The sequence below is a fragment of the Mesocricetus auratus genome, unplaced genomic scaffold (assembly GCF_017639785.1).
Source record: "Mesocricetus auratus isolate SY011 unplaced genomic scaffold, BCM_Maur_2.0 Super-Scaffold_100010, whole genome shotgun sequence".
NCBI lineage: Eukaryota > Metazoa > Chordata > Mammalia > Rodentia > Cricetidae > Mesocricetus > Mesocricetus auratus.
The window spans coordinates 81,062,823-81,090,243 of NW_024429194.1; the positions used below are offsets into that span (position 1 = coordinate 81,062,823).

At 54.5% G+C, this 27,421-nt stretch overlaps 1 protein-coding gene across 4 annotated transcripts; it reads left to right on the forward strand.

The window, feature by feature from the left end:
- Positions 1-1,272: 1,272 nt before the first annotated feature.
- Positions 1,273-24,007, forward strand: Sult4a1 (sulfotransferase family 4A member 1). Of its 4 annotated transcripts, none has more exons than XM_040754055.1 (7): positions 1,273-1,494; positions 10,143-10,273; positions 11,113-11,193; positions 11,578-11,704; positions 15,145-15,239; positions 19,833-19,971; positions 21,287-22,044. In XM_040754055.1, exons 1-7 carry the CDS (start codon positions 1,326-1,328, stop codon positions 21,409-21,411), a joined length of 867 nt encoding a protein of 288 aa, XP_040609989.1. In that variant the 5' UTR covers positions 1,273-1,325; the 3' UTR covers positions 21,412-22,044. The 4 variants fall into 4 exon arrangements, with proteins under 4 accessions (XP_040609989.1, XP_040609992.1, XP_040609991.1 ...); XM_040754058.1 differs by having other exon boundaries at positions 19,833-19,973; positions 21,290-21,388; XM_040754057.1 differs by lacking the exon at positions 21,287-22,044 and adding an exon at positions 22,094-22,477 and having other exon boundaries at positions 1,274-1,494.
- The last annotated feature ends 3,414 nt before the right edge of the window (positions 24,008-27,421 follow it).

The window sequence follows — 27,421 nt, forward strand, 5'->3', positions numbered from 1 at the left end:
TGCTCTCCATAATGCTCTTCTGTGTGGAAAGCCGGCAGGTCCTGGTCCTGTCCTCCCTGTCTGCACCCTGGCATCTCCTGTGCTAGGCAGCAAAAAGGGCCAGCCCGTTCTGTTCTAAGCCTTGTCTTGAGAAAGGCTCTCATATATCTAGGCTAGCTTCAAATGCACTACGTAGCCAAGACTGGCCTTGAACTTTTTTTTTTCCAAGACAGGGCTTCTCTGTGTAGCTTTGGAGCCTGTCCTGGAATTAGCTCTGTAGACTAGGCTGGCCTCGAACTCTCATAGATGCCTCTGCCTCCCAAGTGCTGGGATTAAAGCATGTACCACCACTGCTCGGCTTGGCCTTGGACTTTTGATCTTTTTTGGTTCCACCTTCCAGTTGCAGGGATCATAAGTGTGTGCAAGCCCACTATTTGTCTGTTTTCCTTTTCTCCAGTGCTGGGGAACTAATCCCAGGGGTTCATGCCAGCTAGGCAGGGGCTCTATCCTTAAGGGGCTCCCTAGCCCCTTGGGTTCTTGTTAGCTGCTTCCCCCAGCTGTGGCTCCTGGAAACAGGGTTCCCATTCCCAAGGAGGATACAGACAGACCTAGGCAGGTGGAGGGCCTAGAGAGTGGCCTCAGCTTGGGGATTTCCTAAGGGTGCCATCTCTGCTGGGGGTCTCCTCTGCCTGGGGACGGGTCCTCTTTGCCTGAGGATCCACTCTGGGGTTCCTCTCTGCTGGGAGGCTGTCTTCCCTGCATGGGGGTTTCCTCTCTAGAGGAGGGGGTCTCCTCTGCCTGGGGTGTCCTCTCTGGGAGTCCCTCCCTGCCTGGAGATTTCTCTGCCGGGAGTCTGATCCCCTCTGCCTGGAGAGGCCCACTCTGGGGTTCCTATCTGCCGGGAGACTTCTCTGCCCGGAGGTCTTCTGTCCAGGGGTTTCCTTTCCAAGGGTCTCTCTGCCGGGGGTTCTCTCTGGGAGAGTCCTCTCTGTCACCTGATTCCAGGCTCTCTAAACGCTGCCTTTGTCATCCGCGCTCTGACGCGGGCCTTTCCATCTCTGGCATCAGAAGCTTTTGGAGGTGAGGCTTCCCGGCCCCCGTGGCTCGCCCTGGGTCTGCGCAGACGCCCCGTTTCTGCCCCGGGGCGTGGGGGTTCTGATCTTGCACGGATGACTGACAGGCGGCGACACGGACCCGGACGCACCTCTGCGGCAAGCGCGGGGCCTCGGCGCGCGACGTCACGGGGCGCGGCGTGCGTGGGTGCGGCCATGACGTCATGCCCGCGGAGCCCCGCGCCGGCGCCGTGACGTCACGCCCTGGAGCTGCGGGCCGGGCCGGGCGACGGCATGGCGGAGAGCGAAGCGGAGACCCCGGGCACCCCGGGCGAGTTCGAGAGCAAGTACTTCGAGTTCCATGGCGTGCGGCTGCCGCCCTTCTGCCGCGGGAAGATGGAGGACATCGCCGACTTCCCGGTGCGGCCCAGCGACGTGTGGATCGTCACCTACCCCAAGTCTGGTAAGTCGGGAACCCTGCGCCGTACTCCGGGCCCGCGCGGCTGTGTGACCTTGGGCAGCTCGCTCAACCTCTCTGTGCCCCAGTCCAGTCTGGCTCTCTGTGTGTTGCCGGCAGCGGGGGACGGCGGGCGCCCCTCCAGCGTGGGGGATGGGACCGGCCTCTGCTGCTCGTGTATCCTTGTTTACGAGCTGCCTCTGTCACCAGGGCACTGGGGTCCCCAGCAACCGTGCAAGGTGGAGCTCCCAGGTTGAGGCTCAGAGAGGGGAGGAGGCTTGTCCAAGGTCACACAGCTGGGTTGGGAGCTGAGGCACCCAGCCATCCAGGCCTGGTGTAGAGACAGCCCTGTGGTGCCTTTTCTGGGGTCTGTAGGACAAGCCCAGCCGACCTGGAGAGCCTCCTTGTGACCGCTGCCCAGCAGGTTCAGGGTAGTTGAGAAGGTGACTGGCCATCACCCTGCTGTATCTGAGCAGGCAGTTGCAGGGGAAAATGTAAGCAGTGTGTCACCCAGGGTGGAGCCCCAGCCCCGAGGACAGTTGCCCAGCATCCTCCCAGAGAATGATGGACGCTCTCAGGGCAGAGGTCGGGGTGCAGAGGCCCTGGGGCCAAGTTCATGGGCAGGCACTGACCCACCACCTAGCGTACAGCCTGCTGGGCTGTCTTGGAGGAGACCTGGCAGGAGACAGGAAGGTCTGACTGAGGCTGGAACCACTTCCCAGCCCTCGTCCCAACCCTAGTCCTGGCTAGGGTCTGCTTTCAGAGAACACTCCAAAATTCATCATACTGGGTGCTTCATAGCTGATTTTGGGGCTGTACCTGGGGTTGTCTCTTTTGGGCCAGTGCCTGGGATGAACCCGGGGCCTTGCAGCATTATGCTTAGTGCATGCTCTGCGACTCAGCTGTGTTCTCAGCCTCTGGGCGGTACTTAAACTGGACCCATGGTTGTACTGTCACAAGGTATATGAATGTGCACAAGGGTAAAGAAAGATTCCAGTGTCGCCCCCTCCCCGCCCCGAATCTGAGAATTGTGGGGGTGTGGCTGGAATTGTGGAGTAGCCGCTAGGGGACAGGGACAGCAGTGTAAGTTACTGGAAGGGGCTGAGGGAGTGGCTAGGCTGGAGACCCAGCTGTGAACTTGGGAGCTGGTGGGTATTAGAAAAACCCAGTTCTGGAGCCTGGTGGGTTCTGTGGGGGAGCTTCTTGGACATTGTGGGGAGAGGTCAGATGGGTAATTGTGTGTGTGTGTGTGTGTGTGTGTGTGTGTGTGTGTGTGTGTGTGTGTGTGTATTTTGAGACACGGTCTGTGTGTGTACCTCAGGTTGGCCTCGGATTTTCTTTCTTTCTGCTTCAGCCTTCCCTGTGCTGGGATTGTTGAGGCCCACCATCAGAGTCACCCACAGGGCGCCAGGTTTTTTGTTGTGTTTTGAGACAGAGTATCAGGTAGCACAGGCTGCCCTTGACTGTGCTATGTAACTGAGGCCAGCCCTGAACGCCTGATCCTCCTGTGTCAGCCTCTCAAATGCTGGGGTTCCGGGAGTCCTCCACCACCACCTCTGGCTGGATGCTGGTTTTCAGGGTGACAGACGCACACTCCGAGTGCAGAGAGAAGCACAGGCCAGAGCTGGGGCAGAAGCATCAACTCCTCCTTCCCTGGCAGAGAGACCCCAGCAGGGGGCTCAGTGACCATCACATCCCACGGAGCTGCCTTCCTGGGACTGACGGTCCTATGGCCTGGTGGCTCTTGGCATATCTATTCTTTTGCCCCTGCCCACTTCCTGTCCCTCTCTCCTCAAGGCCACCATGCTAGAGCACAGGTGAGCTAGGGAGACTCAGGATCCAACAGCAGGGCTCTAGGGCAGCTGGCCAACTCCAGGGTCCTAGCCCTCTCCCAATGTGTTTGAGTAGGGCAGAGTGGGAGGCCCCCAAAGCACAGGTGGGTTCAGTGGCTCTGGTGGCCACCCGTGTGGCTGGTTCCAGGCTGAGGTAAGTGCGCCAGGCTCAAGCCTTTCTGACTCCTCACCCACAGTTCCTCTTTACGCTTCTTTTTAGAAGTCAGGTGACCAGCTCTGGGTCACTGTAAGGTCAGTCCCTTGCCACCAGCACTGTAGCTGTAGGTGCCAGTGCTGTGGCCAGAGTACTTTGCAAGTGATGACACCAGGGCCACCCACTACACCTCCCAGAGAGGAGCCACTGTCAGGGGTGAGTCTGGCTGCCCCCAGCCCTCCTGACACTTCCTGGTCCCAGTGACCTCCAGGGCTGGGAGTCTGGTCCTGATAGTGGGGCTGGGGTCCTGGAGAGTGGCCCTCCATCAGTCAGTTAGGGGAGTGACCTCAGTTGGGAGAGGGGAGGAACCAGAACTTGAGAAAGGTGGTGGCCTTCTGCCCAGTCCACAGGGCCCTTGGAAAGACAAGGTGGATGTGTCTCAGGCCCCTCGCGTCTGGGAGAGGTGGAGTCACTGTAGCTCACTGTAGCTCTTCTCCCAGCCCGGGGCCTGTTGTTACTGTCCTTTAACCTGTGCCTCTCTAAGGGAAGAGCGGCTCTGGGCTGAGCCCAAGCACCTCCATGCTTCAAGGAGCCATCCACGCAGTGACTGAAGGGCAGGGTCTGCCAGGGAACACAGGTGACAAGACCTGGGTTTGATCTTAGTTTAGGGCCAGCTCTCGGTCTGTGTAAGCTGGAAGGAGCCAGCCCATGTGCCTGCATAGTGCCCAGGTTTGCCCCAGATGGATATAGCCATTCTACTCCCGTCTCCTCCTGGCTTTGGGGTGATCAGCCCAGCCTGGGGAGGCCATCACGGTGGTGGAGATGTGGAGAGCAGCCAGAAGTCTGTGTTGGCCACAGTGGGTCACAAGGTTCTGCCAGAGTGACAGCAGGATTGTCTCCAGGCTGAGCTCCACCTGGGTGTCCTCTGTGCCTTCATGAGGTCCCCAGTGGCCCCACGTGTCCTCAGCTCTTCCTTCAGGGGCACCTGCCTGATGCTTTCTGGTGCGTGCTCTTTTAGGGGCGCATGCTACACCCCACAGGGGTCCTGCACTCTACTAACAGCTGCAGGGTGACATCTGCCACCTCCTGGGCAGCAGGGGCCTCCTCCATCTGAGTGAGTATCCACTCAGAGAGTTGCAGACCCAGGAGGTTGGCACTGTGAGGAAACCGAGGTCCAGCGGAATGGTTAGTGTCTTTCCTCAGCTCCTAGAGTCACTGGAGGACCAGGCTGGGGCATGCGCGTGTGTGCTTTCTCTTGTGATAGAACACTCTGAGCAAAGTAACTTGGAGGGAGAAAGGGTTTATTTGGCTTACAGTTTCAGGTTGCAGTTTATTACTGAGGGAAGTCAGGACAGGAATCCAACACAGGAGCCCGCAGACAGGAGCCCTGGAGGAAACTGCTTGCTGGCTCCCGTTTGTTCATGCTAGTTAGCTAGTTCTCTTATGCATCCCAGGACTACCTGCTTAGGGATGGTGCTGCCCACAGTACGCAGGGTGGGTCCCCACATCCTTCACAGGCATGCCCACAGGCCAGCATGACCCACTCAGATGCCTATAGGCTGGGTTAACAACTGGGGACAGGGCTCCAGCTTTGGGAGTTTCTGAAGTGTGGCGAGTTGGTGGGGCCCAGTGTAGCACAGCCACATGCTGTTGTCTCAATGGCAGGAACAAGTCACGCTTGGTGACTGGACCTGCCACTTCCTCTTGGCGCCCATGAGGTTCTGGCTACTGAAAAGAATGCCCGATGGGTTTGGGACCACCTCCTGTCTCCCAGGCCAAGGGGAAGATGGTCTCCTATGTCACAGGTGGGGTGTGGCCCAGGGCCTCCTGTTGCCGTCTCTCCTTGGTCCTCAGCAGCTAGCAGGGTGGGTGCTCCATGGCGCACACGGAACACAATGCAGAGACAGAGCTCTCCTTGTTCTAGAAACTTCTCTAAACTGATCAGGAGTGATGGACAGTAGATAGTCTAGAAGATCAGGCTTTGTTGGGCAGGTGTTGGTTGAGGATGAGGCAGGCAAAGCCCTGGGAGTCACCCCTAGGGGTTTCTTTGGGGCCACTGACTCCAAAGGGCTTTGGATGTGGGGATGCAGGCATAGGCCTTGTCCACAGTGGAGGTCAGGTGGAAGGTGTACTTTGAGAGGTGAGGTTCCCGGCCTCACCCGTCCTTGACAGGAAGCCTGGGCCTCCCATTCAAGCCTCACACCAGAGGCTGGAGGTACCCGTCTTTGGGAACATGGACACCAAAGAACTGGCCTGTGGGGTCATAGAGACCCATGGGGACTAGAAATGACAGATCCTTACTAGGGAAATAGAAAGGCTGGGAGACCTGAGTTCTGTCAGATTACCTGTCGGTGTCTCTGCCTACCTGTCCTTGTCTCTCTGAGTGTGTGTGTGTGCGTGCATGCATGTGTGCGTACATGCCTGCCTGTCTGCCTGTCTGCCTGTCTGCCTGCCTGCCTGCCTGCCTGTCTATCTGTCTGCCTGTCTGCCTGTCTGCCTGCCTGCCTGCCTGTCTGTCTGTCTGCCTGCCTGCCTGCCTGCCTGTCTGTCTGCCTGCCTGCCTGCCTGTCTGCCTGCCTGCCTGTCTGTCTGTCTGTCTGTCTGTCTCCCCCTCCCCCACATCTCACATGTGCACGCTCACCTCAGCTGCTTTTGCCTCCCACTCCCGCCTGGGAGGTTTCCAGCTCAGGTGGTGAGACTTCCTGTGGGTTGACAGAAACACACAAACACTTGAGTACAGGAAGAAGACACTGAGAAGTGTCCCATGTGTCCCCTCTCATGGTTTCTGTCCTCAGAGAGTGAGGGTGAGGCCTTCTCAGAAAAAGCAGCACGGAGACGGGCATTGGTGGTGCACACCTTTATTCCCAGCACTCGGGAGGCAGAGGCAGGCGGATCTCTGAGTTTGAGGCCAACCTGGTCTACAGAGCCAGTTCCAGGACAGCCTCCAAAGCAACACAGAGAAACCCTGTCTCAAAAAAGAAAAAAAAAAGCTGAGCGGTGGTGGCGCACGCCTTTAATCCCAGCACTTGGGAGGCAGAGGCAGGCGGATCTCTGAGTTTGAGGCCAGGCTGGACCGACAGCCTTCAAAACAATACAGAGAAACCCTGTCTCGTAAAAACAAAAACAAAAAACAAAAAAAAAGAAAGAAAGAAAGGAAAAAAAGAAGAAGCAGCGTGGAGGAGGGATTGGCAGGAGTACCTTGGGCTCCAGGAAGTCTTGGGAGTGAGCGTCTAAGAGTTGGTAAGTGTTGGGCCGCAGTGACTAGCTGAGAAATGGCCATGAAGTAGAATGGTTTTATAAAATGAAGCCAAATAGTAGGAAGATAAATGGATTCCAGGAACTTCCATGCATCTTGACCTAGGACTCAGAGTGTCTTGTCAGCCACCACAGGGCATTGATGCTTTGCCACTCAGACATTGACTGTGTCAGCCAAGTGAGCTGTGGATGATGGCACTGGTCCACCAACACACAGAGCCCATGGACAGTCTGGCCGTGTTCCCAACTGACAGCTGTTTTCCCTGCAGATTGTGTCTGTTGGGGTGCAGAAGGCTGGTAGCTCAGGGGCTCTCTCCTTCAGGCAGCATGGGAGGTTTCATCTTCTTTTGTGTATTTCAAGGTGTCCTGGTGTGTGATGGTGGCCACCATAGCAACATAAAATCCTGTTGACTTCCCTACTCTGCCCTCTACTCTTCCCAAGAACTGTGGAGATTTGGCTTCAGCCCCTAGTCCTGCTCTTTCCCAGCTCTGACATGGCCTTAATTGCCACTCTGTAGTTGGTGACTCATTGGGAGACCAGCACTTCTATACCCTGCTCCTGAGGCCCAGGTTGGTGGCCTGGAGATCCACACAGGCTGTCATCCAGGAGCTAGCCCATCCTATTAGCCTGTGGCTGGGTGCCCATGTGATGTGAAGCTATATTGTGTTCTCTTGCATGGCTATCCCAGCTGGGGGGTGGGTACCCACAATCTGTGTACTCGTTATTGCTTGGTCACTAAACAGCCTTGACCTGAGCAGGTCACTTGCTGGCCCTTCCTGTGACGTCTGTAGAAGGGAGGTTTTGTTTTCTTTGCTTTTTAAATGTAATAGCTTTACGTATTTATAAAGATTTCATACATGTATAAAATATATTTTGGTTTTATCCATCTGGTATCCCCCTCCATATCCCCAGGTCCCTCAGTACCTCATTTTTCCAACTTAATGGTCTAAAACAGAAACAGAAACAGAAACAAACAAACAAACAAACAAAAAACCCCAAGAAAACAACCCATCGAGCCTAATTAGTGCTGCTCGTGTGTGCATGAGTGACTGGCAGGTGAGCAGCTGCTTTCGGCGCTCTTGGGTGGTGCTCCTAACGTGACTGCCTAGCAGAGGTAAGGGTGGACTTGTGGAGGGAGGTGGTTTGGGAATACAGCTCAGGTCTGTCTGGGACATGGGCTTATGCGGGCTGAAGTCAGGATGGGGTGCATTAAAAATGGACCATAAAGATGGCCTAGGAGAGACTCACCACGGGGCCTTTCTGGGAAGCCAGCTGAGCCTGAGTGGACAGTGCTCACCGGGAAGGACTGGCAGGCTGGCCTCACCAGGGTCTATGGCCTTGGCGTGTGTGTGTGTGTGTGTGTGTGTGTGTGTGTGTGTGTGTGTGTGTAAGAGAGACAGAGAGACAGAGAGAGGAAGAGAGAGAGCGACCTTCCTATTCCAGCTATGGCCTAGGACCCTTCCCGTATGACTACAAAGCTGTTGTGTTACTTGATGCTGGCCACTTCCTCCCTGGTGGGTTTGTTCTCTGGTGCCTCTGCTGCCCCCTCCCCTGTCCATCTTGCTTGCTCAGCGTCTGAACTGTATCTAGATGGCAGGACCTTGGAGGACGAATGGACCACTGAAACAAATTGGCTTTGTGGCTCCGGCTGAGATCTGGATGCGTGTGGATGGCTCCTGGGCTGTTAGCACAGCACTAATAGCATGAAGCACAGGGTAGCTGATGACAGACCTTTGCTGATGGGTGCCATTTGAATAGACATGTAGAGGAAGGAGGCAGGGAGGAAGGGCTCTTATAGAGGAGTCGCCCCTGCTGGCCTGCTGGGATGTGTGTATTATTATCCACAAGGCCTGGCTTACTGTGGGTGGGGCTGCACCTAGGGAAGGCCAGAGAGGAAGGACCAACTATAGGGACCAAAGCCCAAAGTGAAGGGGCAGTGTGTTCAGCTGTGAGCTCTCTTTGAATTCATGGGAGGTTGGCATAGCTTTCTGGGCAATACTTGCTCCCGTGTCCTGGGAACGGGAGGGCAAGGGCTTGGCCATAGGGTCTGGAGAACTGCAGACACGTGTGCCTGCCTCCCTTGGCTCCAGGCTGACTGTTGGTTGGCTGGTCTGCCTGGCCCTGGGGCCGCAGCTTGGACTGTGTGCCCAGTAGAGCCCAGGCAGCATGCTCCACGTGACTCATGCGCAGGGACTGGAGTGCAATGGGGGCTGCCAGGCTTAGCATGGTAGGAGTGCAGTGAGGCTGCAGATGGCAGCATGTTCTGTGAGTGATCCTGGGTCTTCTGAGAAGGCCGGCTTTGGGGGTGGGGACGCTGTATCTACATGAGAGTTTGTGAGGAGGGAACAGGGAGAGGGAAGGCTAAGGCTGGAGTCTGGTGCCTGGGCCTTGTCGTGAACCACGGGAAGTTGTGGAAGTGGCTTAGGCTGGAGTCAGTGGGCCTGCGTCTGAGGGGTGGGATGGTCCCTGAATTCAGCAGAGGACCTATCCATGTCATGCTGCTCCGGGAAGATGGGGTTTAATCACAGGTCTTTAGCCCTGTGGGCCGCTGTCCCCTGATGGGTTCTTCTCTGCATTGCATGACTCATGGTCTGTCCTTGGCCCTGGCCGTCTCCTGCTGCCATAGGGAGCAGGTTGCATAGAACAGCCTGCTGCAGGCAGAGATGGTTTCTGTCTCTGTGTGAATCCAGCTTCCACCCGCCTCCCACGAAGTGCGGCGAGAGACCTGAGATGGTGGTCCCCCTTGGTGTCTCATGCGGTTCTTGGTCTCACTTCTGGAAGCTCATTTTGCAAAGGAACAGCCAGAGTCGCACCATGGTGCTGTTGTTGGTCCTGGGTCCTCCCCATGCTGGCTATTGCGTGTTCATCCTTCCATGCCAGCGTGTTCCATCGTGTGACCATCAGTGTGTTGTCAGGGCCTGTGTGTTTCATGAGTGACAAAGCCAGGAGTGATCTGGAATGTGCCTGTTGGCTTGTTTTCCTTGATGTGTTCCAGGAGTGTGGATGGCATGTGCACGTGGTTTAGTAGACACTGGGCAGATGAAGGAATCTGCTGGCAGCTGAGGTCACACTCCTCCCCTCTGAGCTTGGTCACTCATGAACCCAACGGAGAGCTCAACCCCTGGAAGCCTCAGTTGAGAGTGGTCCCTACTGTGGTCTGTGAGTGGCAGGTACATCCTGCTTGCTTTCCCGGCTGTCCTGCCCCAGTGAATGCTGAGGAAAGCTGCAGGCTGGACACGGGCAGCCGTGGTGGGCTGAGGCCTCATGCTCAGCCTGGAGCTCTCTCTGGGTCCCTCTCCAGGGTTCCTCTTGCCCGCTGAGCCCTGTGCCTGCTTCTCAGGCAGCAGAAGTTTCATTGACTGAGGCTGGCCCAGTGGCTCCTCTGAGTGGCTTTCCTTACCTCTCCACCCAGGTACAAGCTTGCTGCAGGAGGTGGTCTACCTGGTGAGCCAGGGTGCAGATCCTGATGAGATTGGCCTGATGAACATTGATGAACAGTTGCCGGTGCTGGAGTACCCACAGCCGGGTCTGGACATCATCAAGGTACCCGTGTGACCCCCCTTCCACAGTTACACCTGCCTGGTGGCAGTGGCTTCTCAAGGGGTTAATGGATGATCATGGGAGCAGCTGGGGGCCTCCAGGAAGTTCTAACTAGCCTGGCAGTGGTTTCTCAAGGGGTTAATGGGTGATCATGGGGACAGCTGGGGGCCTCCAGGAAGTTCTACCTAGCCAGGAGAGAGGAATGAACAGGTCTGAGTCCTTAACTCAGCCTGAGTCTTTAAGGATCCTGGGACCTGTCAGTTACAAGAGACTGATGTCAGTGTCAGGGAGTCTGCGAGGTGGGGAGGATGTAAATATGTGTGTTTGGTCATTGACTGAGGGACTACCAGTGGGGAAGCAGGCTTCAGCCCCCTCCCTTGCCTGTCAAGGGAGGACATGATTGAGTAAAATCCTAGGTATCAAAAATGAAATTAGCTAGGTGTGGTGGCTTCTACTTATTTCCCCAGAACTGGGGTGGCTGAGACAGGAGGATCACATGGGTTTGAGGCCAACCTGGGCTGTATGATGAGATCCTTAAGGGTAAGAGGTCTAAGGGGGGGGGCTAAGACCCCACAGACTTTTCCTCATTCTCAGACACTCAAACCAAAACCTCTGTGGCTGTAAGGGATCGACCCCTCAGGCTGGGAACAGGGATTCTCATTACAAACAACTCCTGGGGTCCAACCACCTGTGAGTTATGTCCAGATGACTCAAGTGGGTAGTTGGCTAGAGCGTTCTAAGTCCTGCTTGACCAGGATCCCCCCGAGAGCAGTTAGAAAGGCCCTTGGAGGAAGGAGTGTATGTGCACACGCACACATTCACACGTATGTCTCTCTTTGCAGGAACTGACTTCTCCCCGCCTCATCAAGAGCCACCTCCCCTACCGCTTCCTGCCCTCTGACCTCCACAATGGGGACTCCAAGGTATAACCTATCCTCATTTCCCATCCCCCACCTCCTCATGAAGAATCCCAGGCTTCTGAAACCACTGCAGGTGCCTCTAGCCCTGTCCCAGGGCTTGTCTCGAATCACGTCTGTAGTGCTTTCTCCATGCTTAGCAGGGAGCGAGGGGCGTTCTCTCATTGGAAGATGGTACTTCCTGTTCTCGTCTCTGTCCTCAGTCGTAAAGTTCCCAGGCCACCAGCCCTTACCAGGGCATTACAATAGAGCCCAGAGAAAGCAGTTCAGTAGGACAGTCATGTGCTCATACTGTGTACTTAGCCCGTGGCCAGAGCACATCCATGTTGGGAACGAGCAGGACACCTGGCCAGGAGGAGGGGGAGTGACCCATCATTCTGCTACCCACAGGTCATCTACATGGCTCGAAACCCCAAGGACCTGGTTGTGTCTTACTATCAGTTCCACCGCTCACTGCGGACCATGAGCTACCGAGGCACCTTCCAGGAGTTCTGCCGGCGGTTCATGAACGACAAATGTAAGTGCCAGCGGGCATGAGCTCTAACCTAACAAGTACCAGCCGGTGCTGGGGGTGTTCCTGGAAGGCCAGGCATGGGATGGCACCTCACCCGCACCTCTAGAAGCCCGCTGTGCGGATGGGGCTTGTGTTATCAAGTGGCAGGGGTGGGGTGGCGAGACTGGGGAGCTGTGTGGATCTTGAAGGTGGCATGCAGCAGCGTAGATCCTGGGACTTGCTGAGTCCTATCCTCCCACCCCTTGGAGGGCTTTCCAGATACTCCCCTGTCCTTCCTGCCTGGGTGCTTACTGAGGTGAGAAGGAAAGCTGTGAACCCAGAGGCCTAGATGCCTATGCTGTGACTGGTAGAGACCACAGCAAAGGCTGCTATTGGGTATGAACCATCACACGGGCTGGACCTCAGAGGCCGGCACTGAGCAGGGTGTGCTGGGTTGAATGCTATGTATACTTCCTATAGGCTCCTTCCTGACTCGGGAGGATCAGGGCCTGGCTACCCCAGCCCTTCAGTCTTCCAGAAAGTCAGGGACCGTAGGAGGGAGCAGCCCTATCTGTGTTTCTTCACCCCGCCCGCCGCTTGTCTCCTTGGAGCCATTGTAGCTGCTCCTCTTTGGCCGTGTTCCCACCAACCCCCAGTCACCCACACATCTCTGTGGGTCTTGCGGCCAGCCAGGGACCGTACGGTGTGCACCCCGTCATAGGAAAGGGCTTATATCACACCGAGATGGTCTTAGCCCTGGGTTTCAAAACACTCTAGCCGCTCTGTGCAACTCATCGGGTGTCCTGCAGGGAGGCTGTGAGGCCAGATGAGAATAGAGTGTGTAATGGTGAAACCCGAGTGCAGCAGGCCTCAGGGCAGCCTCCAGGCGCTTCCTACTCGGGCAGTGGTGTAGACCAGGCCCTGGAGAGTTGGCTGGGCTGCAACAGGCGCACCAAGCTGCCCAAGTTGTGCCCTGTGCCCAGGACCGGGTCACATGTGTGGTGGGAGATGTCAGCACCTGTTCCCCAGGGTCCCTGAGCCTGCTGCAAACTCCCACCCTGCTTCAGTCCCTGTGAACTACTGAGGTACCCCGTGCAGCCTCGCAGGTGTTTGAACAGCCCCCTTCTGGCTCACAGTATGGTACCTTCTAGCCCTGACCCCTGTTCTTGCCTCACAGGTGTGTGGGAGCAGCTTGGGAGTCACAGCAGGGGTCTGCCACATCCGGCCTGGTGTACTCTCAGCCAGAGCTGCTAAAATCTGCCCTGGTCTGGGTTTCCCTGTTCACAGTGCACAGTCCCAGAGGCCAAGGCCATGACTCTGGCCCGCATCCTTCTCAAAGGGTATGACTTGGGTGTTCATATACCTTCCTCTACTCTTAGCCATGAAGTAACCACAACATGGTGACCTTTCCTCCATGCCCAAGGCTCAAAAGAAAGTGGCAGTCGGGCGTTGGTGGCTCACGCCTTTAATCCCAGCACTCGGGAGGCAGAGGCAGGGAGGATCTCTGAGTTCGAGGCCAGCCTGGTGTACAGAGCGAGGACAGCCTCCAAAGCAATACAGAGACACCTTGTTTCAAAAAACCAAAGGAAAAAAAAAAGGAAGTGGCAGCTAAGAGAATGATCAAACACATTATTTCCTAGCCAAGATGGTGGCACAGGGCTGTAACCCCAGCTGCTTGGGGGCTAAGGCAGGAAACGGGCAGGCTCAAGGCCTGCCTGGGTTACAGAGTGAATCCGGTGGCAGCCTGGCAAACTTAATGAGACCTTGTCTTAGAATGAAAGGTAGGGAGAAGGCTTGAAATGCAGGCATGCTTGCCTAGCGTGTCAGACCCTGGGCTTGGTGTCCCCAGTACTAGACAGAGCAGAGGGCGGGGCAGGGTAGGAGGCAGGGTGAGGAAGACCTGTCTGAGAATGTTGGTGGCCCGAGACTGCAGGGCTGAGGTTAAGGGATGCACAGATCAAGTGGCATGCTGTGTGGAGCCTCTGGACAGAGTCACTGATGCAGTATGGTGGCCCTCTGTGAGCAGTCTCCCGGTGACACAGTACACAGGGAGTCTGGACAGGGTCACTTGAGAGATGCTCTGCTGGCAATGGTCTGTGGACAGACACTGACCTGTGTAGTGTGAGGAGTACGCCAAAGGTGGCCTCTTACTAGGCAAGACTGTGTTGAGCTATAATATCCTGCAGACCCTAGGTAAATGGCTTCATGGTCTCAGCAGAGTGAGTGCGCAGAGAAGCAGGGGGTCATGGCGGGTCCCTTCTCTGGATGCTCAGCTCGCACCAGAGCACATGTGTCTCTCTCCTCTGTGGCCCCAGGTACAGAGGCAACGGGGTGTTCTTGGTATCCCTGGTAGCAGTCGGCATGCCTTGCTTCGTTCATGGCCATGACTGGTCTTCCTTGTGCAGTGACTTTGTCCAGACCGTCTGGAAGTCCTGTGCCTTCTCGGGGAGTGGAGAGAGTTCTTCTTTACTAGGCCCTCCTCCTGCCCCAGGACTTCAGCTGCCTGGACTCAACTTTGGCAGAACACATGGATCCAGATCAGGGTCCAGACCCCCTTGTGTCCTGGCCTGCCATGTCCTTTCCTGAGACTCAGCCCTGTGTAAAGTGGACAGATTTTCTAAGAGACATTTGCAGAGGTCATCCAGGTGTGTCTGAGTGGGGTGTGCCTGTGGGGGGTCCACTCTGACCCAGGACAATTCCTTACCCAGGGAGCTTGCAGGTAGCTTGGAGGGTGGAGCCCCATTCTTGCCCCTGCGTCTCATCCAGCTGGTCTCTTACTGTTGCTTAGCAGGGTTAGGGGACCATTCCTGTGTAGCATCTCACTGAGTCCTGCTCTGGGACACACATGGAAGTGTGCTACAAAGACCATCACAGAGCTGCACAGCTCAGTCAAAGAGATGGGCATACATTGGGACTCATTACCAGGAATGCCGTGGCAAAGCTTACAGACTGGGCTGAGTCCTTTCACACCTGGCAAGGGCCCAGCCCAGACCTAGTGCTCTGACCAGGCAGGGCCTTGCTTAGGCTCATGTTGCCTGTGCAATGTGTAGGGCTCCCATCTCTCTTCAGATCCCAAGTTCCACTGAGAATACCTGGACTCTACCTGCAAGTCATGGGGCAGGGCCTTGTTCTGGAACTATCTTAGAGCTCCCCACACCTCACCCTACCTGTCTCTGTCCTGATTTCTCTGGCCGTTGTTTTCTCCATCAGCACTGGTGTACACACCGCGTTCTCATGTCCTCAGAGCCCTTCTGCCTTGTCAGGTCTTCGAGGCATTCATTCTCAGGCTGGGTAGAGGTGAAGGAGTGTTGGCAGGAGCAGGTGAGGGCCCTTAATGGTTTCTTCCTTCTAGGAGACCTAGCAGTTTCCTTCACAGCAACTGAGCAGGAGCCGGGCATCCTGTGGGGGGCAGGATGGCCTGCACAGTTCCCTCCCCAGCTGTGCCCCTTTCCCTGTTTCCACAGTGGGCTACGGCTCCTGGTTTGAGCACGTTCAGGAATTCTGGGAACACCGCATGGATTCAAACGTGCTTTTCCTCAAGTATGAAGACATGCACCGGGTGAGTAGCTGGGGAGACACCCTCTAGCTTGCCGAGGGACGCTGTCCATGGTCCTGGAGCTGCCCATGGTGCTGGGACTCTCCGTTGTTAGAACCAAGTGGAAGCAGGGCCCTGTTATGCAGAGCCAGAAGGCCACAGAGGTTGGCATGGGAGGGATCTGCACAGTTCCTTCCATGACCAGGGATGCATGTGGGCACAGAAAAGTCCTGGGCTCAAGTCCCAGCACATGGCCTCTGTTGGACAGGTTGGTTCCCAGGACAAGTTCCAGACTGGCTCACTGTGGCGTGAAGTTGTGGAAATCCAAGAAACAGGACCTTAGCAACAGAAGCAGGACCCCTGCCACTCTCGTGTGCTGTCTCAATACCGTCACCTTGACGACTGTGTGAGGCAGTGTGCTGGAGTATCCCAGTCCTTTTGCTTTCTGCATCAGCTTTTGGGGATGCTTGTGTTAGCCTGTGATGTCCCTACTGGGTGCTCAAGGAAGGAGGTTAGCATTGGCTGGTGTTGATGCAAAGTCTTGCTCTGTACAGACTCTGCTAGGTGTGGTTGTAGAGGTGGGGAACTCTCAGTGCGTGATTATATCAAAGAGTGTCATGATAGCTGCATCGTCTCCCAGGATCTCCACTGCTATGGAGGGGGGGACTGATGTGTGTGTGTGTGTGTGTGTGTGTGTGTGTGTGTCTGTCTGTCTGTCTGTCTGTCTGTCTCTTTTGGAGACAGACTTGCTCTGTACATCCCTGACTGTTCTAGAACTCGTTCTGTAGACCAGGCTGTCCTTGAACTCAGAGATCCGCCTGCCTCTGCCTCCTGTGTGCTGGGATTAAAGGCGTGCGCCATCATCACTCAGTGGTTTCTTTCTTAAAACTGCACAAGGGCAAACCTGCCCTTGACCTCTCTCCCTCTCAGTGTCTTCCCCTTATCTACACGTCGTTGCGAGTCCTCCCCTCCTGTCACAAGCCACTTGTCTCCCTTGCTCCGCCACTTCCACACTGTGCTGTCGTGGCCCCAGTGATCCCCGACTGTGCTACAGTGAGCGATGGTTGTCGGGTTCCTGTCATCTAGTCTTCTAATGACATGGCCCCTCCCTTCCTTATCGGGCTGCCAAGTTGCTACTCTCATCTCCCCTCACCCCCTTCTCTCCAGCTTATTATGTTTGTGATTTTAGCCTGTATGTATGTATGTGCACTATGTGCGTGCCAGTGCCCAGAGAGGTCAGTGGAAGGTATTGGATCTCCTGGAACTGGAGTTAGGAGTGGTTGTGAGCCGCCGTGTGTGTGTGTGTGTGTGTGTGTGTGTGTGTGTGTGTGCATGCTAGAAACCAAACTTGGGCCCTCTGCAAGAGAACTAAGTGCTTTTAACGGCTGAGCCACATGTCCAGACCCACATCTGGCATCTCTTGCTGTTTGCCCCTCCCCTAACTGCAGATGACCCACGCCACAGGCCTCAGTCCCGGTCTTGTCTGTCATCTTTCCTTCTGCTCACTCCCCTGCAGTCTTATTTGTTTGCCAGATTAGGAGCACTGATTCCACCATGCACAGAGCTGTCTGTGGATGCCCCACAGCATGTGTCTGTGTGGTTGTCCAAGGGAGGCTGACTCAGTGTACCCAAGCCAGCCTCTGACACTGTCCCTTATGGCCTCAGCAGCCCCTTAGTTCATTGCGGGTCGCTCTGTGGGTTGCTCAGGTGGAAATCTCTTATTTGTTCCAGTGTCTCTTTCACACTGTGTCTGTACCCTAAGTCTATTGGTTCTGTCCTCAAATCCTCACACTTCCCCAAACATTTGCACCCAGGGCTATGGGTCTTTCTGTCCATGTCTGCATCTCTCCAGCCTGTTGCAGAGGTACAGTCCCAGACTTTACTCCTGGCTCCCTCCCAGCCTGTCCATCAAGCCTGTCCTCATCATAGCAGGTGTGCCTGCTGGTGCCAAGATGGATTACCACTTATCTTGTCACAGCCCATGTGGCTGTGGGTGATCATCAGATCTCTGTAGTGGTCCCCAGTCCCTGGATACATTACCCCACCGTCACCACCGTGTTACTGCCTGAACCTTCCCCTCCAGCTTCTGTTTCAGGCCTGTGTGTTTGCTCTGTCCATCTAGAATGTTCTTTAGCGATCTACGGAGGTTGCCTCCTCATCGCTTTCTCATCTGCTCATGGGCCACCTTGTCAGTGGCTGCCTGACCTTTCCTTTGTATGTGTGTTCATGTGTTCAAATCAGCATGTGTCAGGCTCTTGGCCATTGCTTTCTGAGTTACAGAGTGACCTGCAGGGTGGAGACCCCTACCCCCTTTCCACAAGAAGACTGAGAGGGCCGTGTGGCACCGAGAGACAAAAGCCTCTGTGAGCCTCTTGCTGGAGCAGGGGGAAGCTGCTTCTTCTTTGAGCAGTCCCTAAGGGTGCACAGCCCGGGCTGCAGGGAGCCAGGCTCAAGTGTCCTCTGGAGGTTCTGAACCAGGTGGACCAGGGTCAAGCCACACTACCCGCTGTGTCAGGGGAATGTGATAGTTAATGGGAGGGGCTGGAACAAAAGTCAGCCAGACTAGAGGTGGTGTTAGAGAGGGAGGCCACCCTGTGTGGACTTGAGCATGACTTTGGAGATTTGATCAGAAATATGCTGAGGACTTGGGGTTGCGGGGGATCTTATGAAGGCTGCCCCCATGATGATGCCTCCTGAGCACAGGGAAGGGCTGAATAGAGGTTGTGATGGTGTGGTGTTCACTACCTCCTAGCACCCCATCCTAGATGTCCCTTCTGCAGTGACTCTAGGCTGGGCTTGTGCATTTAGGTTCCATGAGTACCAGAAAACATGCTTCAGGGGAAGTAGAGGGAAGGCTTGTACCATGGAGCTTGCCTTAACAGAGGGTATCCCCCACCTGGTGGTACCCAGCTGTCCTGCTGGGAAAAATTAGGGGGCTCAGTGAGATCTCAGGGTAGTGACCCCACACCCATGGGGAGAGTCCTGGAGGCCCAAGTGTGCAGAGAACCACAGGAGGGTGAGTATATTTCAGCTTGCACTTTCTAGAGGAGTCTGTCTGTGGCCTGGTTCGATGATTCTGACCCTGTGATTGGGTGGGGAGCATGCTGCAGGGGTCGATTACCTCGTGGAGATCAGGAAGCACCCTGGTCCCTGGTATTGGGTAGAAAGTGCAGCTCAGACGAGTGAGGTGTACAGTTAAGTTTGACCTGGTCACCCAACAGTCTCCTTTCCCGTGTGACCAGATGCCACATGCATGAATCCCGAGCTTCCTGGAGCAGTCCTGCAGAACACATCCACCGTCTATCTTGTCTCCTGCAGCCCTTTCCTTGGTGGTTTCTTCTGAGGGCCAGTTTTATGTCTCTCTCGTTCTTTTAGCCGTTCAAGTGCCAGTGTTAGTTGATGTGGGTTCTTCTTTCCTTTGTGACACCTGTTGCTCACATAACCCACTGTGAACATAGCCATTCCTGTGCATGGGACCTTAGGACTGTGTGTCCTTGAGAGACAAAGAAGATAGGGTAGGCTCTGCGAGGTGGGTGTGTGCTGCAGGAATACACGGAGGAGAGAACACATCCACCACAGACTGTTGAAGTTAAAAACATTAATTAGCCAGTGTGTGCCACAACCTTGCACAGATTTAGGGGTTGATCTAACTGGGGTGATGTGGAATGAAGAAAGGACAAGCATACATACAGAAAGTCTGGGATCGGTGGGACATGTACTCTGATGGTGATGTACCACCAGCATCCTGGAAATTCATTGGGTTGGTTGCTGAACAAGGAAGCAGACTTAGCTACAGGGTCTCTGTAGGGATGCAGTCTCAGGACGTAAACATCCAGAAGGAGGGAGGAGGAAGTTGTCCACATGTCAGCATCCACACATGGCCAGGGGAAGGCTTTGCTGTTCCCACGGGTCTGAAGCGTTGGGGTCCTTGACGTATCCGTGCTCATGTCAACACATTCAATCAGAGCTTCCGCCACTTCCCATGCCAGCGTCTAGCTGGCACCTCCTGAGCCTCCTGGTGCTAATTTCTTTCTTGAGAGGAAACAGCCTCCAACATTTCTCTAATGTTTGTCCAAGGCCGTTGCCAGCAGGCTTCCAGGCACTTGGGAGGGGTGGTTCAGGGATCCCACTGGGAATAGAAGGAGGCGCCTCAGCATTTCCTAGGGAGAACATGGCTACTGTAGGGACCAGTGGTGTGCCTACTCCAGCTGTACTCTGCCTTCAGTTGTTGGCATTGTGGGACTATACATGGCTCTCTGTCCAGTGAGCAACTTAATAGGACTCACCCTCCTCTGTCCACCTTCCTGTAGGTGCGGTGGGTGGGGCACAGGTCCCCGGGGCACTCAGGGTGCAGAGGATTCCAAAAACTTGGTGGCAGCTAAATCATGCCAGTGATGCATATTCTTTGCTGTTTATAAATGAGCCACAGCTCTCAAGACCTTTTCCTTGTATCCCCACACCTCCCTCCTCTTCCCACAGCCATGAGTTCAAATCCAAGCCTTGCAGGTTTTGAGCTGAGTGCTGAGGAAGTAAACCATTGAGTACAGTTTCTAGCTGAACTCTGTGCCCTGGGTGCTGCCTCTGATGACTGCTCTGCTCTCTATCCTTGTCTTCCAGGACCTGGTGACCATGGTGGAGCAGCTGGCCAGGTTCCTGGGTGTGTCCTGTGACAAGGCCCAACTGGAGTCCTTGATTGAGCATTGCCATCAGCTGGTGGACCAGTGCTGCAATGCAGAGGCCCTGCCCGTGGGCCGGGGTATGTGTCCCCCCCTCCCCCGCTCAGGTATTCCCTGCCTACCTAGGACTTTCTGGGCTAATTTCCCTCTGGGCAGCAACACTTGCTGGCCAGTGCCTGTTGAGGGCATGATGCTCCAGGAGTAGGGCATGCCCTGCCCTTTGGTGCTACAGTTCAAGGGGGCAGCAGATGTTGGGGCTGGTTTAGGCTCTGGATAAGGTGTGTTCATGCTGAGCCCTTCCAACTGGCTCAATTCAAATGCCCACAGAGCAGACCCAGGCAGGGCTGTGCTACCAGGGTGTTTTACAATACAGGGAAAGCCACCAACTTAGCAGCCTTCCTTCTGGTGGCTGTGAGTTGTGAGCTGTCACCACAGGAAGATGGATCCCATGTGAGGAGCTGTCCTCTTCCTTCCCTGACCCAGAAGGGGCTTCTGGGTTTCCTATGGCACAGATGACGAGTGATCCAGATTAAGGGCAGCCAAGCATGGGTAGTCAGAGTCAGGACACTGTGGAGGTGGCCCAGATGGAGATGGGACACCTTGGAAGCAGGCGGCAGTTGGTGGGCAGGCAGACTTTAGAGACAGTATTCCAGACAGGACTCCTCCCAGGGCCACTGAGTCAGTTTCCCAGCTCTTCAGGGTACGTGCTAGCGGCTGCTTGGTGGGGCAGCTCGGGTACTGACGTCCCAGGATGTCTCAGAGCAGTGGCTGTATTCCATAAATCCTCTCTGGGTAAGTATGGGTCTAGGCTTGCAGCCAGCTGCCAGCAATGTGAGCTGGTTAACTTTCAGAGGGTGAGGAGCTATGAGGGAAGATCTTAGGACTCTGGGTGGTACCCAAGGTAGGGGAGAGAAGCTGGGCTCTGATTGCAGCCTGGCTGCCTCCAGGAATGTGTCTCCTGTCAGCCGAGGAGCAACCATGGCTTCTAGACTTTTCTCTACAACCCAGCTGCTAGGGACCAAAGGCAGTTGACTGGGGTCAAGTACACAGGGCCATGCTGGAGAAGGCCTAACTAACTCTGCTCCTCCGGAGAGCAAATCACCAAACCACATCCCTTGTCCCGTGTTTCCTGGCTGCATCATCTTCATAGGCACTTATGATTTCGAGTTTGCCATTCTTCAGTTTTGCTTTCACCGTATTTTGTTAACCCTGTCTGTGATGCCTCCTCAACCCCCTTTTGTCTTGCACGTGGTGGTGAATGTGTGGTTTGTGTGTAGTGTGCCAGGTCACATGTGCCCTGTTGAGTTCCCACACACTCCGTCAGAGGCGTTTGCTCTGTCACTGTTTGGCCTTGGTTTTGCTTCGTTTCAGTTCTGTGGTTTTGTTTTCTTTTAGCACATTTGCCTCTTTACTCAGAAGATCGCCTTGAGGTGGCGAGGATGCAGGGGCTCGGGGAGCCGGCTGCATTGCTTAAATTTGGTTCATGTCACAGCATAAATTGTCTTGATTCCAAATCCTAAACCAGGTGGGTGTCTCCTCTGACAAGCTCTCAGCTGGGAAAAAAATAATTGTGGAAAACTATATTTATCGTGTGGTTGGTCTAGGAGCTTCTAATTTGGTCCCCTTGATATCATTAGAGGGTGGCGAGAACACTTTTACCTTACTTTTCCAACACATGCAGATGATATCTCATTACCAAAGAGAAAGTCCTGATGTGTCAGGGTGCGGCAGGGGCTGTGGCTGCTGGGACAAATACTGAGGTTAAGACCTGAGCAAGGCCATTGCTGGAGATGACAGAGTTCTGACTTCAGAACTGCCCCTCCCTCCAATTCCCACTTGTTTAAAAGCACAAAGCCAAGACTCAAACCTCACCACTCTTGTGGATGGGAGGTGTGGAAGACATCTCCTAATCCCCTCCACCCACCCCTGCTGTAGGACTGGTTCTGACCAGATTGGGAAAGCAGCTGGGGCCATGGGGAGACTCACTGTGGAGTTGAAGTGCAGAATTCTTGTGTGTGACACATTGAACTTATGCCACAGATGTTTCATTCATTTCAAGCCTTCCCCAAATTTTTTTTAGTTTAGCCTTCTAGAAATCTCCACCGTTGATGGCTTCAGGAGAGCTTCCTGCTGGCCCTTGGGATGATTTCTTATTTATTTATTTATTTATTTATTTATTTTTTACTTTTTCGAATTCTCCAGAGGCAACTGTTGTGCTAACAGCTGTTGGTGCTGTGGATCTGTGAGCCAAGGACTCCTCAGAGCACTGCCCTCAGCCCACAGTACTTCCTACCTGGCAGGGTTATGGAGGGAGCTAGCCTGGAGCAAGAGCTGGAGTCCCTCTTGGTCACAGGTGTGGGTCTGTGTGATGCCTGGTGCACAGGTGACCGAAGGTGGCAGTGGGAAAGCTTCCCTCCATACTTAGGGAAGTGGTTCCAGTCACAACACAAACAGGACTCATGTGGTCTAGCTCAGGTGGTCCATCCCACCCAGCAGGCCAAGTTCAGAGGGGTCTAGGCACTGATCTGGAAACTTCCGGATCCATTCCCAAGGCTTCCCTTTGTCCCCCAACTGGTGGATACAGCCAGTTCTACTCTGGTCTGTGTTGCAGGAAGAGTCGGGCTGTGGAAAGACATCTTCACCGTCTCCATGAACGAGAAGTTTGATCTAGTGTATAAACAGAAGATGGGGAAGTGTGACCTCACGTTTGACTTTTATTTATAATATCAGAAACCGCGAACTTGCATGCTCACGGTCCCCAGACGCTCGACTAGCTAAAAGTCCCGTTTGCGTTCATTTATTCCTTGCTGGACACACTCTGGAAGCTGCGTGGAAACATCAGGGGACGAGCCCAGTGGAGAGAGCGAGGAAGTGTGCTGATGCTGTCCACAGCAGCAACCTGGCCTGTAGCATTTGCGTCTCCACGTGGTGGCCATGCCACATGCACAGGCCGCAAGAATGTCTGCCACGTACCCCATGTTATTCACTGTATTTTATAGCGCTTTTCACTGGAAATCTAAATAAATATCTGTCAACCAAATGCAAGTTGATTTCCGTGGGAGAGCAGGAGTGAGCTGGGCCAGGGTGGTAGGAAGCTCTCAGGGTTCACTGTAATTTTCGTAGTCTTTTCTCTAGGCATAGCCATCCCAGCTTGTTCTGTAGTCTAAGGATAGGTTGGGATCACATCAGGGGGGAGCTGGAGAAGTGGGTCTAGCCTGTGGTCTAGCCAGTCTTCCAGAACCATCCTGACACCAAGCCAGGGCCTGTTCCAGGGCATTTTTCAGAAACACCTGCAACACACAACTCTCTGAGTCCAGTACCAGAAGAGCCCAAGGAAAGGTCCAGGAGGGAAACTGGCCTGAGCTGCAGGTGGCATCTGAAGGCATTGATGGTGTGTCAAGTGTCCCCCCACAGGCACAAGAATTAGTATCTGCCACAGCCTTCTCTTGTTCCCTAAGGCAGGGACTGACACACTCCTGCTGGCAAGAGATATGACATAGCATGGTTCTAAGATCTCTAGTCGCTGTCCCTTGTGCTTCAGCTGTGCCAAGGCTCTCACCTAGGAGATGATACAGTCTGCAGGTTGAATGTTCTCCCTGCAGATTGGACTGGCAAGCCCACTCATCTGAGTGGACACCTCAACCCTCAGAGTGTCTGAGGGAGTGGCGTTCCTGTGTGCTACACACACACACACACACACACACACACACACACACACCCTGCTGTCTCCTGGCTCTAATTTGGCCCAAGTGATGGCCGGATGAGAAATGGACCAGCGAATTGCTGCTCGTGGGTACTAACTTGTTCTGTTCCTTACCAGGTTAGGAGGAGCCCAGCATGGTGGTGGGGGGCTCTGGCTATGGAAGGGGCCTGTTGCAGGGGGTCTCTGGAGCAGGTCTGGTTGCAGCTGGCATTACCTCTGTTCGGGGAGAAGCTTGTGTGGGTTGGGTGCATGACTCTGTGAGGTGGGCAGGGTGGCACCTTTCTTGTGTGTCTGGGAAGGAAGGCTGCTTTCTGTAAAATTTTGTTTCTATTTTTCTATTTTACGGATGTTTCTGGAGCCACACGTGGTACTCTGTGCTTGCTTGCATCTTTAATAAAAGACACCTCCCTGTGTGTGTGGTGTGTCTGCTGGGTGGAGAAGGGCCCCTGTGCACTCTCCTCTAAGGAGTGTGAGCCCCATCCCTGCCCTATCCCCTGGGAATGGCTACAGAGGGAAATAGCCTGGGGTGGGTTCTAAAGAGGCAGAATTTGGTTGTTTTACCCCCGTGCAAACTTCAGTGGGTTGAAGCCCATCTACTACTTCAATGACCTTTGACCTGGAGGTGACAGGAATGGTGAAGGGAGACAGAAGGAATTGGGGGAGAAACTTTTGTGTTCTGTGACTCTCAGCTACCTCTGCAGTCTACCTGCCTCTGGCTCCAGCTCAGGGCATGGTGGGAAGGAGACTGACCTGGTCCAGCCCTTTCTGGCCGTCTTTACCAGTCCTGGGGCAGGGGATGGGCAATCCTGGGAACCATTTCCTCTGTAGAGAGGGAGAGCCTAGGGTGAATGCAGACTCTGGTTAATAATCTTGTGTCCCCATGCTGTGCTTAGAAGGGTCTGCCCTTGGTCATTCCCAAACCTGTCATACATCAGGGATCCCAGAGGAGGACACAGGGTGATGAGCTCTTGTCTGCTCTACCTATATCCCCTCTGCTTAGGCAGGGTCCTCAGTGCTGCTGTGTGGTGCTAGGCAGCCAGAAGACCCAGCCTTCTGCAGGTTTAGTTCCAGTCAGAAAACGAGTCAAGGAGACTCAGGGCTAGTTCAGGATCAGGATTGCTATCATGGACCATTGAGACCGAGGTTGCTCAGTGGGTAAAGCCTATGCTGTTTAAACATGAGGATCTGAGTTCAAATCCTCAGCAGTACATGACTACAGCGCCTGTAATCCCCAGCACTCAGGAGGCAGAGAGGATTCACAAAACAAGCTAGCCTAGCCTGTATGGGTGAGCTTTTGGCTCTATGAGAGATTGCCTTAATATATAAGGTGGCCATCGAGCAAAGAAAACACTTGCTGTAAACCTCTGACCTCCATGTGTACACACATGCACACGCATGGAAGCATGTATTCACAGACACATGCATCCCCTACCTCCCAAAAGATAGATGTTGCATCTAGTGAGCTCACATGGAGGATTTAGGCTTAGGTTGTGGGAGAGCAGGGCTGGCAGGATCCAGGATATCCTGTACAGGGGCTGTTTGGAGGTTAGCCAGGCATCCACTCACAGAGTACCCTCTAGATCATGGGAACTTGGGTTAAGTCCCAGAAGGTTTAATCAGGAGCATGCTATCTTGTCTGTGTTTGCTCAGGCTCTCCGGCTCTTGAAAGTTTCCTGTGAGGGTGAAGAACCCCCTGCCCATTCCAGCTGTACTACCCAGGCTACAGGGTGGGGCAGGACCTGTGTCTTAGAGGTTCTGAGCATTCCTGGGGGTCCCGGTTATTCCCACACGGCTCCTGCCTCTTTCTGGAGTGACAGGAACACAGGCTGAGGAATAGCTATCTTGAGTGGATTTAGAGAAGAGCCATGCTGGAGTAGAGCATGGAGGTGTCGAGCTGGGCCTGGTAAGGAGTTGGACAAGCGGAGAAGGGTAGAATCACATGCTAATAGCTATAGAACTCCTTATGTTCCCTGGTGGCAGGGCCCAGAGTTCAGGTCAGTGGTTGCCTGACTTGGATCCACAGAAGAAAACCCCAGAAAGCCTCTTGGGGAATGGCAGAACTGTTCCCTTAGAACTGGAACTCAGACTGCTGCAGTTTTCCTGCCCAGGGTCCCTAAGTTCTCCTACCCTGCCAGAGCCTCCATCAACTTAAAAGGCTTCCCCACTTTAAAATCAGTGAGCTACTCAGGCATCAAGTTGCTGCTCAACTTGCTCACTTTGTAAAATAGTCCCTAACTCCGCCAGAAGGGAGGCCACTTTGGAAACAGTAAATACACAAAACCTTCCCAAGCCAGGCATAATGTTACTCACCCTTAAGCCCTAAGCCCATCAATGGGGAGGCTGAAGCAGAAGTTCGTGAATTCAAAATCAGTCTGAGATTCTTTAAAAGATTAGCCAGACCAAACAAGTTAACACTAAATCAGAATAGGAGTAGTGGTCCCTGCCTAAAATCTAGGCAAGCAGGAAGACTGAGGCAGGAAGATAAAGAGTTCAAGGCCTGCTTGGATGACAGTGAAACACTTATCTCCAAAGTCCAAAACAAAAGTCAGAACTAAAAAGAAAACCCTCATCTAGCATGTCCTGCTCATGGTGATGCTACGGGCCAGCCAGCGCTGCCACCTGGTGCCAATTTACAGCTTGGCTCTGCTTGTTGGTGTTCACAGCCCAGGAGGTGGGGGGTGGGTTGGACAAGTCACCATGACCCTATGTGAGCACAGACACTATTAAGAGCTGGGCTCCATCCTGGGGATCTCCTGGGGATGATTTTTACCCACACCCTTGTTTTCTCATAGCTGGGGAGGGTGGGTAGCTCCCTTGCAGCCAGCCCTGCCCTGCTTAGAGCTTGGCAGCCCTTTCCCACAATGCCATCCATTCTTGTACACTGCATGTTGCATGTTTTAGAACAGGGTGGCGCCTCAGTCTGGTACAGCCAGGGAATGGCCTCTGACCCTAGCAGCTGAGTGCCTCCATGACCTCAAAACCTCATCCCAGAGTGGTCCTTGTTATCCCCTGGCAGATGATGTCCCAACTAGGCCTGGCTGACTCTTGGAATGCCACCTCCCTCCTCCCTCCTCTCTCCTCCCTCCTCCCTGCTTGAGCTGCCCAGCCCTGCACCTGCACCTGCACTCAGGCAGCATCTCTTCCTGCATGGAACAGTTTCCTGTATATTTCCACCCCTGCTTGCCTCCTATCACCCACATCATCTCTTGGTATCCCTGCGCCTCCAGGTACCGGTCTGCCCTGGGAGCAGGGTTGTGCTGCCTAACCAGCAGATAGTGAATGAATATTGTCACGTCTCAGGGCCTAGAATCTTCTGTGTGCTGCTGCTGAGCTAGCTGGTAGAGGCTGAACTTCCCAACTCAGGCACAGGCTGGGCTCCTGGCTCCTGGCTGGACCCATCTCACAGTGGCCAAAGCCCCGGTATTCCTCTAGGTGGAGCCCGTGAGTCACTCCAGATTTTGCCTGGTACCTCTTTGAGTCCCCACCCAGAGCTCAGTGCCTTGAAGCTACCGGGTCCTTGGCAAGGCATCCCACCTGCCTCTCGCCCTTCTCCTCCATGCCATTTGCTGAGCGCCTGCTATGGTCAAGCTGAGTGCTGCAGACAATCTGGACATTCTGCCCTCCTCTAGATCTTTGCTCATTTCTAATCTCCTTCCCCATCCCTGTAGGGGCTCATTGCTCTGCCCTACCAAAATCCAGACACTAGCAAGGCAGATGAAAGGAGCCCCAGGGGAGAGCAGAGCCAGCACCTTGGAGGTTCAGAACTAGCAACCCCAGGAAGGGTGGGGGACACTGCTCGGTGTAAGCAACAGGCAGAAACAGGGCTG

Excerpts from the sequence above, each read along its gene's own strand:
- Sult4a1 (XM_040754055.1), top strand. The coding sequence starts at position 1,326 with ATGGCGGAGAGCGAAGCGGAGACCCCGGGCACCCCGGGCGAGTTCGAG. Across the intron at positions 10,274-11,112 it reads CGGGTCTGGACATCATCAAG|GAACTGACTTCTCCCCGCCT; the intron begins GTACCCGTGTGA and ends CTCTCTTTGCAG. Across the intron at positions 19,972-21,286 it reads GGCCCTGCCCGTGGGCCGGG|CACATTTGCCTCTTTACTCA; the intron begins GTATGTGTCCCC and ends GTTTTCTTTTAG.